This window comes from Dendropsophus ebraccatus, chromosome 9 (assembly GCF_027789765.1).
Source record: "Dendropsophus ebraccatus isolate aDenEbr1 chromosome 9, aDenEbr1.pat, whole genome shotgun sequence".
In the NCBI taxonomy this organism is placed as follows: domain Eukaryota; kingdom Metazoa; phylum Chordata; class Amphibia; order Anura; family Hylidae; genus Dendropsophus; species Dendropsophus ebraccatus.
Genome location: NC_091462.1, coordinates 32,709,121 through 32,723,161, shown reverse-complemented (window position 1 = coordinate 32,723,161; position 14,041 = coordinate 32,709,121). Strand labels below are relative to the sequence as shown.

Genomic DNA, 14,041 nt, shown 5'->3' with positions numbered 1-14,041 from the left:
CAACGTCTCTGCTCACATTTTGAGGCGTTGATTTCTAGATCTAGTCTACATATGGGCCCTAGTCTATCTATTAACTGCGGTGCCCATTGCCATGTGACAACTCCCGTGCCCATCAGCCTTACCTTGACCTCCCTCTACAGTTTTCTTCTGGGACTCCAGGCTCTCGGGCTCCTCTAGTCTCCTGGGAGCAGAGTGTTTTAGATGATCGACCTCCTTTCTAAGGCTTTAACAGCCCATGGAGATGATTTTTCCCAGCTTACCGGCTTTCCTCTGCTCCTCTTTTCTGTCGGGCACTGCAGGGTACCAGGTACTACTGTACTCCTTCCAGGTCAACTTACACAGGATTCTGATCGCGGTTTTCCCTTCTCCTGTTCCTTCCTTTCCCTGGACTGCATTACGCTTGGAAAGCTTTATTCTTCATATTACCATCTATGTGTTTCTCAGATGGGGTTACTCATGTCATAGGCCATGGCTTCTCCTAGATTGCCATACTTCTCTTGTGCTCGATCTTTGTCTTCTCAGTGAAGACTGTTCTCCTAGGCCTATGGAGCTTCCAGCCTGGCCATTCTTCCCTGCTCCATAGTCAGGGACGCAGCTTCTCCTGCATCTCATGTGGCACCTTCTATGAGAGACGCTCAGTCCTCTCTCCTTTATTTGACGCCTTAGGCCTCTATGCGCCATAAAACACTTTCCAGTCTCTCCCGTCATGGTTGTATTTGCCTTTTTTTTGTGTTCTACCTCTGGGTAAGTCCCTGCCGCCTGTGGTCGCCTACTTGGCTGGGCGTCTCCTTTTTTTCTGCACATCTAGCCTACTAGTTCTGTTCGACTCAATGTTACGTCATGTCGCTGGCTTACAGGAAGGCCACAACCCACTCTGTCTGCAGTGCAGCACATTGCTCCAGGGACTAGACCCTCTTTCCTTTGCGGCGGATCCGTAGGGGTTTTTTTAGACTGCATTCAGCATCATCCCTTGCTCTCTTCCTAGTTGATAGTTGTGTTGGTGCTATTCAGTTCCTCGTCACTGAACGCTCTTGTCTAGCGGTTATCTTTCCCACCCCATGGACTGCTTTTGGACGTCCCATGGTATCTGTGTCCCCCAATAAGACGCAACGAGAAAGGAGGATTTTTTACTCACCGTAAAATCTCTTTCTCGTAGTCTTCATTGGGGGACACAGCACCCACCCATTTTGTTTTGGGTTTTTTCCTCGGTATGGTAGTTTTCTCCGTTTTGGTGTTATTCCTACTTTACCTGTTCTTGACTTCTCCTACTGCTCTTGTACAAACTGGTTTAGCTCAGTGCCTGTGGGCGGGTATATCCTGCTCAGGAGGAGTCACTTCCTTTGTTTCTCTTAGTGTCAGCGCCTCCTAGTGGCAGCAGCCTATACCCATGGTATCTGTGTCCCCCAATGAAGACTACGAGAAAGAGATTTTACGGTGAGTAAAAAATCCTCCTTTTATTGGGAGGGGGGTTTATAAGGGTTTTTTAATACTTTTAAAAACGTTTTTTTATTACAATTTTTTTTTTTTTTTTTTTACACTTGTTAGCACTGTAAAGTATGCAATCAATAGATTGCATGTACTGATCTATGCTATGCCATTACATAGATCGCAGATAACACTGATCTATGCTTAGAGCCTGCCTGAGAGCAGACTCTCTCCATAGATCGCCAAACCTACAGGACGGAGTTAAGTGACTTCGGCACAAGCGATCGGGACCGACATCAGAAGCTGATGTCACTGATGTGTGTGGGACTGCTCTCACTGCAGCGATCCCGCACACATCAGTAAGCTCCTGAAGTCAGGAACGTGTATATACATTCATACTGCACGTGTATGTGCAGTAGGAACGTATATTTACAGATTACTCACGGGAATGGGTTAAAGGTTGACATCTACCACTTGCAGGTGCTGGTGGAGCTACATTTCCTTCTGTTCCCCGTCTTAGTTTTCAGTAGCTTCTTTCAATTTTCCTTCAGCTGGCAGAGGCGCTAGCTGAAGTGAGATCATTTTATTCCTTAGTAGGAGCAATGTGTGTGAAAATGCTCAAATGTCACGTATAAACTATCCCGGGAATGCTGAGATCTCCTGTGCCTTTACTATTGTAGACTACATTTACCCATGTGAGTGTGAAGGTGGAATGTATCCATAGGCCTTTATTGACCCATCACAGTGTGTGTGTATACATTGTATGCTTTAACTGTATGAAATAGAAATAATAGACATACTAAAAGTTTTGATCAGTCTCGGGTGTACAGGTCCCCACTGATCCTTAGATAGCAGCATAGAGGTGAAGAGAACTGCTCTATCTCCATCTCCCTGCTGGGAATAGGCTTCATTGGAAGTAAGTGGATGGGAAAGATGGGAGTAGCAGGGTGTAGAATTCAGCCACGTTCTCCTCCCAACATCACTTGTCAAAACTGATCAGATTTTTGACAGATCTCTGTGACATGTCAAAAGTTATTTTTTTAAAGTGACAGTGACTCTTTAATTTAGGAGCATGTAAGCAATGTAAACCATTGTCCATTAGCCATTGCAAAACAATGTAAATGCTCTCTCAAAGCGAATGTACCATCAGTACATTAGCTTTAAGATTTTCTCATGGATAGAACAGCGCCAGTGCCGTTGTGTTTTCTATTTTATTTTTTTTTTTATTTTAATCGCGCCCTTGTTCTTGTTTTCTCGGGGCTCTGAATGAAGCGCTGGAGGAAACCCCCGCCCCTCTCTGATGTGGCTCCATTGATTCTTGATTGATTGCTTCACTCCTGACCAGTACCCAAGAATAGGACGATGTTTTATGCGACAAGCGAGCCACAGTTAAAAAAAAAAAAAAAAGGACCGTGGCACCGTCTTCCCGGCGTCTGTGCCATTCTATCATCCACTGATGGTACATTTGTTTTAAATTTGATTAATATTAATACAGATATCTATCTTTTTCCCCTTTTAATTCCAGGTTAACTCCAGCAGAATATCACGAGCAGGAAGAGATCTTTAAGCTAAGACTCGGACATTTGAAGAAGGTATTGCATCGCTCTTTGTCATGGTTTTTGTTGCATAGTGTATTTTTCTTGCTCCTTCTAAATGTATCCCAGTGTGCCAGCCCATGCTCTACAATGAACATGGCTACATTTGCACAGTAAAGAAAATTCATAACTAGTATTCATGGCCGTGCCTCGGCAATCCTCCTCTGCAGCGCGCAGGAACAATGACTGCTGATTTCGCTTCCTGCTGCTGCCTCTGGAATATTGTCCTCTGTGTTCTCACATACATTTCAGTCAATGGGTGAATTGATTTGGGTACCTGAGGAAGCGGCTTCCTTGCAGACAGCAGTACAGCTTGTTAACTAATCGTCAAACGAAATAAATGTTACTTTCCTAGATGAGTTTGCTTTGTGGAGTTAAGGATTGCATGCCATTAGGGAAGTCCTGCCATGCACCATTGAGAGTGGGTAAAATGTTGAAGGAGAAGTCCAGGCACAGTTTTTTTTTTTGTTTTCCCTTTTTAGCAAGTGCTGGGGAGGGGGAGGATCAAAGAAATAACATGCTCTTACCTCCCCCGCTCCAGCACTGGTGGCCACGTACCGCCACTTCAGTTTCCGGGTTACCAGATGCTTCCTGGTCTGAGACGCCCCAGCCGCTGACTAGCTGAGAGGACCTCACAGGTAACAGCACGACATTTAGAGCATGTTATTTTTTATCCACCCCCTCTCCAGCACTTGTTTAAAAAAATTGCTTTGCCCAGACTTCTCCTTTAAATAGCCCAGCATGCCTTGCAATTAGAGAGCATTCATTCGGCCACCGAGCAGAAGAAGATGGGAGTTCCTTTTGTTTGGAGATAAATACACCATGTAACCTATACAGCCATGTAACATATGGCTCTGCACAGCCACATGCACAGACCGTGTATACAGAGAGAGGCCATACTGGTCTGGATCTACATAATGCCATAACCCAATTTCTCATGGATTCCATATATACCGTTTTAATAATGTTTTGCACTCGCCCAGGGATTTATTTACAAACCTGTCCATTGTGGAGTCATGTCAGGTCAAGGCACACTGACAGTGTACTCTCCCTTATACATAGTGTGTATAGTATGCTACCATGGTAATATATTGTGTATAAACGGTATATTCTATAGTCACTGTGTTGGGACATGGGATGGATAACTTTATGTCTGATAGATATTGTGTATGGCCATGTATGTGTATGGAGTCAATGTCACTTTACAAAACTTTTCATTTAACACAGACTTGTTAAAACATTTGATTGGTCAAGGTCTGGGTGTTCTGACTCCTGCCAGGTGTTAGATACAGCTAGGAGAGGCTGATTAAAACGTTTGACAGGTCTGTGTGACTTTTCAAAAATTTATTTTTAAAATGACAGTAATTCTTTAAAGTGACATTGTCAATCCCCCTTTTATTCATTATGACTTCTGTACACAGGTGTAAAGGGTAAATTTAGCAGTTTTCATACCTTATTTGATGTCATACGTCATGGTGCTTGTTCCAGTAAAAAGTGATCTTTTATCATCTGCAGATTGTGCTACCTAGGTGGGGTGCCACTTAGCCCCGCCCACATCACCACCATAGGACTGGCCTGTTGAGCGGGTGGGGCCTAGAAGGCAATAACGTCACATAGGGGCGGGGTCAACACTGCCATTGTGGGCAGGGCTAAGTGGCGCTTTGACGAGAAGCCCCGCCCAGGTAGCACAATCTGCAGATAATAAAAGATCACTTTTTACTGAAATAAGCACCATGACGTACGATATGAAATAGCGTATGAAAACTGCTAAATGTACCCTTAGCACCTGTGTAGAGAACTCATAATGCAATAAGGGGGTGACAGTGTCACTTTAAGAGAGTAGTACTTGCTGTTGGGGTAGCTTCACTTACACCGGATCCGCAGCAGATTTGATCTAAATAACTGAACACGGCATCAAATCTGCTGCGGATCCTGAACTTGTGAATGCACGCTTATAGTGCAATAAAAACGTACATTCATGGCCACCTCCCATGAGTGTAACCAGCATTCTGGCCCAGCCAGACACCATTCTCCACCCAATAGACATGCCACCTTTTAGACACTTGTGACATGTTCTATATAAATGATTTGTAAATCCCTTAAAGATACGCCAGAAAAACCTGTTTAGCAGAGGAATGTACATTGGATAGATGGGGCTCCCATATATATATATAATATGTGTGTGTATATATATATATATATATATAATATATAGTGGATCCTTTTATGATAGCCAGAAAGGTGTAGAAAAAAATTTTCCTTGATGAATTAAAAATATTGTTGGGCACATTGCAGGCGTATTTCTTAGTGTAACCTTGTAATTTGTCATTTTGCAGGAAGAGGCAGAAATCCAGGCAGAGCTGGAACGCTTGGAAAGGGTTCGAAATCTTCACATTCGAGAACTGAAAAGAATTAACAATGAAGATAATTCACAGTAAGCCTATGTAATATGTAACGCCTCCCAATCAATGAACATTTCCCGGGTGTGTTCAGACATTTGCAGAGCAGATTTCACGTTACAACTCCACAGAAAATTCCAGCACAATACATGTGGATGTCTCACTATTCAGTATTTATCACAGGGAACAAAGCTAATTTATTGTTCTGCCAAATCTCCCTCCTCCCTATATAGTCACTGATACTGCTGCAGAATTATATGCCTCAGATTTAGGCTATGTTCACACAATGTATTTTTTATGACAAGAATGGCCATTGATTGCAATAAAAACAATGTTCTTATCATAAAAAATGTGTTGCATTGAAGTCAATGCAAACAGCGTCCGCCCTTCACACAATGTATTGAGCAACGGCTGTTGTTTGCTATGGACATGGAAATAATGGACATGTCAATTATTTCTAGCCATTATGCATTGAAATCAATGCAATTTTCAGTGCAACAATGGCCGTTGTTTTTGAGTGCAAAACAACTGCTGTTGTTAGTACATTGTATAACATGCATTTTTTTAATTTTTATTTTATTTCCAGGTTTAAAGATCATCCCACGTTGAATGAGCGTTATTTATTACTTCATCTACTAGGACGAGGTGGTTTTAGTGAAGTATACAAGGTAACATTTATGTCCCTTTTAGGAGCAGATGGTGTATATTGCACACTTCAGTGGTTATAGTATTGGTTTTTAGCTATTTGTTTTTATGTTATTGGGAGCTTTTAACATTGGTATACATACTGGAATAGATGAATAATGGGCATGTTAAAGGATAGGAGAACAAAGCAAAGTTTACGGCCATGAGTGTAAAGTGCCAGGTAGTTGCCTGTAGCAGAGCCAGCCGTGATTGAAACTTATTCCTGGTGCCGTGGCTGCAGCACTAGTGAACTAACATTATAACATAATTAATAAATATATATATATATATTTATTAATTATGAGCACAGTGCACACACCTCATAGAGCGAGGCCACAGTGCACACTCTCTCTCTCTCGCTCTATATATATATATATATATATATATATATATATATATACACATACACACACACTCGTATGTATAGTCCTCCATGTACACGGCACGAGCACAGTGTACGTGGAGTAGACTGTCACAGACACACACAGCACACCTTAGAGCTGAGAATGGGGACTGTGTGGTGGCCTGGACAGTTGTCCCCAGGCAGACATCAGAATGTATGTGGCTAGGGCCAGAGCCTCCTCCAGACTCCCGGAAGCCAGACCGGCTTGCCCCCCTGTATGAAGGTAGGGGCCAGCGCTGGGGCCAGAGGCTGTGCCGCGGCAGCCTGGAGAGGGATTCCCCAGACTCCCGGGAGGCGGGCCAGTGTGTCCCCAGCCCCGTGTTTGAAGATTGCAGCGGGGGCCAGAGGCTGTGCAGCGGCGACCTGGAGTAATGTCCCCCAAGTTAGGCATGTTGGTGGCGGTGTCCCCCACAGTGTGAAACTTGAAGTTGGTGCCGACGGATGAATGGGCATGGCAGCAGCATGTCTCCTGAAGCACCTCCAGTCCAACACACCCGGAGAGGCGGAGCAACCTGCAGAACAGAGCAAGAATATTCTTTTTGAAAATCGAATTTGCGATTTAAAAATAAAATCAAAACTTGAGCTGCCCTCAGGGCGAATTAATCGAATTAATTCGATTAATCGCCCAGCCTTACTTCACACTAATTGAAAGAAAGAATAGCGCTACATACTGTACGGCACTACTTTTCCCGTTGTGAATGCCATCGAAAACCTCATAATGTTAACAGAGCCGTAGAGTTTTGTGACTGCAGCTAATTTATCTTTTATTTATTTCTTGCAATGACTTTGTGATTAGAGATGAAACTTTGTGGATTTTATGTGTTTATTTCAGGCTTTTGATCTTTATGAACAAAGATACGCTGCTGTGAAAATTCACCAACTCAACAAGAGCTGGAGAGACGAGAAGAAGGAAAATTACCACAAGTAAATACTTTTTGTGCCCTTTCATAATATAACCTGCCACTCATCTCCCCGGCCACGTTAACCCTCCTGTTTGTTTTAGGCATGCCTGCAGAGAGTATAGAATACACAAAGAACTTGATCACCCCCGAATAGTTAAACTTTATGATTACTTTTCCCTGGATACAGACACGTAAGTAAAATCACTTGTATTCTGTTATGCTGTTGCTATGCTAGTTATTACAGTTTTTATTTTATTCTTATTATATGGGTAAAGTTGTATACATACATGGTATATAATCTACATTACTTTTTTTTTTTTTTTTTTATGCTTAAAGAGACCCACCAGTGTAGAGTCACATTATTCTGGCTATAGCTGCTGTTTCCACTGCAGTCACTTGATTGCTTCAATAATTCACTGTAATAGTCCATGGTAACTAATTGAGAACTAAGAGTAGCCAGTGGTGTAATTAACTAATTGAGAACTAAGAGTAGCCAGTGGTGTAATAAACGGAGCCCTCTCCATCTGTTTAACATCTTAAATGCCATGGTAGCAATTGGCAGTGGCATCTGAAGGGTTAAATGGCCATGAATAATGGTCAGTCACAGTCACTGCAGCTCCGTTTCATTCAAGTGAATGGAGCTGAAATGTAATATTACTCCTAACCTAAGAACAGGGGTGGTGCTGTTTTTGCAAAAAAGTAGGTATGATTTTTTTCTAAGGATGGATAACCCTTTCAAATGGGGTATTCCTGTTCCAGTTTATTTTTATCCATAGGATAGGGGATAACAAGCTGATTGCTGGGGGTCCAACCTCCACGATCTGGAGAACAGGGACACAACAAAGCATTGTGCTCCATCCACCCTCTATGGGGCCGCTGAATGTTTCTGAGTTCAGTGCTTGTTAATCTTTGGCAGCCTCATCTTTGTCTTGGGGATCACTGGTTCCCTGTGGTTAGACTTCCAGCAGTCTGCTTGTTATCCTATAGAGGATGACGAGTTGAGATAGGAATGCCTCTGTAATCAACAGAATTTAAAAAAATATGATATAAAATGTTCTTCATGCCACCTGCCATACTATTGGAGACAAAAAGCGGCTAGACTAACCAACAATATTGCACACTCAGTAAGCAAAATATCAAAAAATAGTTTATTTATACCGACAAACAACAGCAAAATTATTAAAACCACTTAAAAAGGCCAAGATGTCAATACACAAGTACCCATACAATATTAGGGCAACAAGTAGTGTGCCAGACGAGGGACAACCCTCACAATAAATGTCCTGCCAATGATACACTAAATGTAGAAAAAAGTAAAGCAACAAGAGGAGAAAAACATCAAAATATATATAGCACGTGTTCAAAGAAGTAATATGTATATCAAATAATAGCCTAAATCAATATATAGAAAACAATGATCACAATAGCAGGACCTCCACTGGCACACCGCACCTATACCCCACGCGTTCCGTTATGCCCCCATAACTTCATCAGGAGTTAGAGGTGTATGGAGTGCAAGAGGTGTATGGAGTGAGAGCGCAGCTGATGTTATACTGCAATGATGTTATGCCTGGTATTTAATCTCCACTATGGCATGGTATCTATAGTTCAGGTATCTAAAACATCAGTAGAAATCGTGTTTTTCCGAACAGTATTTTCATATGTATAGAACTTTGTGTTCCTGCTCCGTTCTTTGTTTCTTAACCTGGTCTGTTTTCTTATTTTTAGGTTTTGTACAGTTCTAGAATACTGTGAAGGCAATGACCTCGACTTCTATCTAAAACAGCACAAGTTGATGTCTGAAAAAGAAGCCAGGTCCATTGTAATGCAAATAGTCAATGCACTACGTTATCTCAATGAGATTAAACCTCCCATCATCCATTATGATCTCAAGCCAGGTAGGTTTGAAGTTGTACTGGGAAGGGCTTGTGCTTGTTTTTTTTTTTTTTTTCGGGAGGGGGGAGGGGGGAGGGGGGGATTTTGTTTTAAAGGGTATATTACCGTCCTGAAAACCAGACAAAATGCTGTCTATCAGATGGTTTCCACTAAGCCTGTAAAGCAAAGGGGAAAAAAAGATGATTATTATTTTTTGTTTAAAAAAAACAAACACACCCCTTGTGGACCATTTTATTTTAAAATCCACTAGTCAGGATTGGCTCTCGGGGGGGTTAAAGAGGTATTCCAGCCATGACTCTTAGAATGCCAGGTGGAGGGGGGCTCCCGCATTCTGCTTTCCGGTCTCTGGTGCACATCCACTTCCTGGCCTCTGAGGGGATTAGAAACATGACGTGTCTGAGACCAGGAAGTGGTATGCGGGCAGCAGCACGAGGGTCTTTTATAATGGAGATGCAAAAGAAGAGCCCGTGGAGCCTTGTTTAAAGGGGTATTCCAGGATATTTTGACATTTACTCTACAGATTAGTCCTGTAATATAATTAATTTGTCTCATTAGTTTCTATTACGAATTTTGTCTCTTTCTCGCAATTTTTACATGTCACGTGGTCCTGTGACGTCACCGAACCGGAAGAGTACTGACTTGCCGACTCAGCCGGCCTCTAGTTAGATATCCACTTAGCAGGCTTCAGAGCCTTACAAACGGCCCTCCCTGAGCACGGGACGTCACATGACGCCCTGTTCCAGAGCTGGCCTGTCAGTGTAATCACCTCAATCCTCCCGGCCCCCCTCCCTGTGTAATGATTGTGCCCCCCCTCTCTCTGTAAATCATTGCGGCCCCCCTCCCTGTGTAATGATTGCGCCCCCCTCTCTGTAATGATTGCGGACCCCTCCCGGCCGCGTCCCCCGACCCTGTGTAAACATTACGATATACAGATCACTCACCCCCTGGTTTAAGCCTGTTGCATCGCTGGACCTGATTTCGGCGCCTTTTTCAAGCAGCTATCCTCAGCTGACAGGCGCTCTGTGTGAGGCAGGAGAGATTCCTTTCCTGCTTCGTACAGAGCGCCTATAGATCGCCCGATACAACTCAGCTGACAGGCGCTCTGTACGAAGCAGGAAAGGAATCTCTCCTGCCTCACACAGAGCGCCTGTCAGCTGAGGATAGCTGCTTGAAAAAGGCGCCGAAATCGGGTCCAGCGATGCAACAGGCTTACACCAGGGGGTGAGTGATCTGTATATCGTAATGTTTACACAGGGATGGGGGACGCGGCCGGGAGGGGTCCACAATCATTACAGAGAGGGGGGGGGGGGCGCAATCATTACACAGGGAGGGGGGACGCGGCCGGGGGGTCCGCAATGATTTACAGAGAGGGGGGGGGGGGCCGGGACGATTGAGGTGATTACACTAACAGGCCAGCTCTGGAACCGTGCTCAGGGAGGGCCGTTTGTAAGGCTCTGAAGCCTGCTAAGTGAATATCTAACTAGAGGCCGGCTGAGTCGGCAAGTCAGTACTCTTCCGGTTCGGTGATGTCACAGGACCACGTGACTCATGTAAAAATTGCGAGAAAGAGACAAAATTCGTAATAGAAACTAATGAGACAAATTAATTTTATTACAAGACTAATCTGTAGAGTAAATGTCAAAATATCCTGCAATACCCCTTTAAGAGTCTCAAAACACAGGACTAGCCAGATATCTCTCTGGGAAGGACCCAGCCAAGGGGTGGCTCCTGTAAGGAAACCACCAAAACCACCATATTAAGTGGCCCTATAAGTCAATGTAATGACAAGGGAAAAACCAAGGCCAGGTTTCATCCACATACAGCTGTTTCGAGGTATTGCCCCTCATCAGTGTGGAGCAGGATTTTCGCTAGGTGGCAGCAATGCCTAGTAGAGCCATAAGAGAAACAGATAACTGATCTCAGGTAGACCAGCCAAAGATAACACTGCCAGCTGCCGGTTAAAGCGCTCAATGCCGTGAAATCCTAGGTGCATTGCCCCTATAATGGAGGTCAGTGGAAAAAACGATCCAACTAGATGGCACACAATTGCATCTGTTTTCGTATCCGTTTTGCCATAAAACGCATTTGTTAAATGGACTGCAAAAGTGCAATGTGAACTTGTAGCAAAATAATCTTTATTATCCATCATTAAAAAAAAAAGACTTAAAACAGAGAGTGGATATCCTTGGGAGACAGTATGATATTACATAAGTCATATCACCCCTGGACAAAGGGGACAAAACGCCATCTGGGTGCAGGTGTCCTAGACAGCTTACAGACTGATATTTTACTGGTCACTATGCGGTTTAGCTCAGGGGTGAAAAGGGTTTGATCCGCTTGTTCCTTAAAGTAGTGTATTTGCACTGGCACTTCATACCCTTTCCTAGTCCTGGACTGCTTTTATTCATGAATTGTGTAATATCGCATTCTCTCCAGGATTCTCACCCTATGTATTTAGTGTGTGATTCTTTTTTTTATTTTATTTATTTTTTTATGATGGACAATAAAGATCCTTTTGCTACAATACTCAATTTTGTGTATTTGGTTGTTAATATTGTTAATAATGTAGTTAATATTGAGGTAGCGTTACAGCTCCTAACAACCAGTAATAGACTCTCCATATTGGGGCACCCGTGATTAATTGTGGCTGTTGTATATATTCTACAACTTTACTTTTTAGTTAAATCATTTACCTTTAGATTAGATGCAAAGAACTCCATAAAATAGCTTTAGGTATTGTTGGTTTACATACCCCCTTCTGAGCGGACAATGTCACAAATAAGAGGTTTATATACATTGGAGAAACATTACAATCCAAAGTATTTATTATATATATCTCCAATTATTATTTATTTATTTTTTTAAATCATGACAGTGGACTTAAATCTGCTATGTATGGGGTTATCCTGACATGAGCTGCTGTGGTTAAACAGTGGAAACATCTTCATGTGAGTTTATTCTTCCAGGAAATATCCTCCTAGTTGATGGTACAGCATGTGGAGAAATTAAAATCACAGACTTCGGCTTGTCCAAGATAATGGATGACGACAGCTATGGAGTGGATGGAATGGACCTAACATCACAAGGGGCTGGAACATACTGGTAAGTGAATAATTGATAGTATATAATTTGTTAGAAATATAACATGGGCCATTTTTATTGTTAAAAAAAAAAATACAGTGTTCCTGAGATTTGATCATTTGTCTGATCATTTTAAATAGTGTTTCCATGGTAACAGACTGCAAAAGTGTAGTCAGTATTAGTTATAATGTGAAAAATTGAGAATATATAATCTGTTGCTACGGGGAAAGAGGTTCTAGTTGTTGGGATTCCAGCCTAATCAAACAGTATGAGAGTATGTTCACACGTACGTTACATGCTGTGGATTTTATCATTGACTTTGCAGCAGAAATTCCTCAGAATATAAAGTTCATGTGAACATAACCTTTTAGTAAGACAGTGTTATGGACAAAAAAAAAATGAGGGCTGCAGTTTAAAGTTCAGGGCACTGGTTCAAAGGGAAACTCCGGTAAAAAATAAAATCCAGGGCCAGGGTGGTGGTGATAACATAGTCATACTTGCCCATCCTCGTGTCTCTGCAACACAACATCACAGCTCATCGACCCATCGTCACCATGCAGCTCAGAGATGCCCACCCAGCCACTCTGTAACTAAGCGGCACACCTGTGCAGTCACTGACTGGCTGAGACAGTAATTCCTGCCTGGCCGTGATGACACATGAAGGCAGGAGAAATGGGACCGGAGGTTGGGATCAAGTTGGTGATGCTGCACTGTGGATAGTAGCTGGATCAGACTGCATAAGATTTATTTGTAGTCTTTTACAGAGACACACGGGTCTACGTAATAACTGTATAAAGAAAACTTTATAAATCAGTTTGCTGTATTTTTTTTTTTATTATTGTAAGTGTTTTAGTTTTTCAGTTGATTTTGTAAAGTCCATTGCAACCAATAGAGCGACCATCACGTGTGAAAATATAAAACCCTAGAATACTACACTTTACATTATAGTGATATATATATTAATGCCCTGTATATCTTTTCTTGTACCCCTGCAGGTATTTACCACCTGAGTGTTTTGTGGTGGGCAAAGAACCACCAAAGATTTCCAATAAAGTAGATGTATGGTCAGTTGGAGTCATCTTTTTCCAGTGTCTTTATGGAAGGAAGGTAAGAAGTGTTCACTCCACATTATTCTCCTCATTTATCACCAGTTCTCTCCACTGTAAGTGTTTTATAATAATCCATTCTCCATTCAGCCCTTTGGACATAACCAATCCCAGCAAGACATTTTACAAGAAAATACCATATTAAAAGCTACGGACGTTCAGTTTCCTGTGAAGCCTGTTGTAAGCAATGAAGCCAAGGTAGGATATATTCAGCTTTATAATAGTATGTGTGAGGTCCATCCTGCGTAAACGCATGCAAGACTGGACACTGGAAACACTGGACATGTGAATAAGGCCTTAGTATATAGTATAATGTTGGGGAGGGCATCGGATCTCTCTGAACCAAGCTGCTGTTAGGGTACATTAGCATTTTTATTCTCTACCATTACACTGCACCGATTGAAATAAATGGCTCTTCACTGAACACCAGCAGCCTGCTTGGGTAGAAAATAGCAAGTATCTTCCTACTGCAAATTTCTGGCAATGCCTGCAGATATTTCTGTGGATTCTCGCTACTAGATTAAAAGTTAATCTCTGACGTTGGAAAAGA

The 14,041-nt window shown here is 42.4% G+C and overlaps 1 protein-coding gene across 3 annotated transcripts in view; it reads left to right on the top strand.

Moving 5' to 3' along the window:
* TLK1 (tousled like kinase 1) overlaps positions 1–14,041 on the top strand; it is a 198,855-nt gene that overhangs the window by 182,216 nt on the left and 2,598 nt on the right. For all 3 annotated transcript variants that reach the window (XM_069982897.1, XM_069982895.1, XM_069982896.1), the window contains 9 exons: positions 2,951–3,017; positions 5,357–5,454; positions 6,006–6,087; positions 7,339–7,430; positions 7,510–7,599; positions 9,137–9,306; positions 12,271–12,406; positions 13,381–13,492; positions 13,582–13,689. In XM_069982897.1, coding sequence (XP_069838998.1) covers positions 2,951–3,017; positions 5,357–5,454; positions 6,006–6,087; positions 7,339–7,430; positions 7,510–7,599; positions 9,137–9,306; positions 12,271–12,406; positions 13,381–13,492; positions 13,582–13,689 — 955 coding nt within the window. The remainder of the gene's footprint in view (positions 1–2,950; positions 3,018–5,356; positions 5,455–6,005; positions 6,088–7,338; positions 7,431–7,509; positions 7,600–9,136; positions 9,307–12,270; positions 12,407–13,380; positions 13,493–13,581; positions 13,690–14,041) is intronic.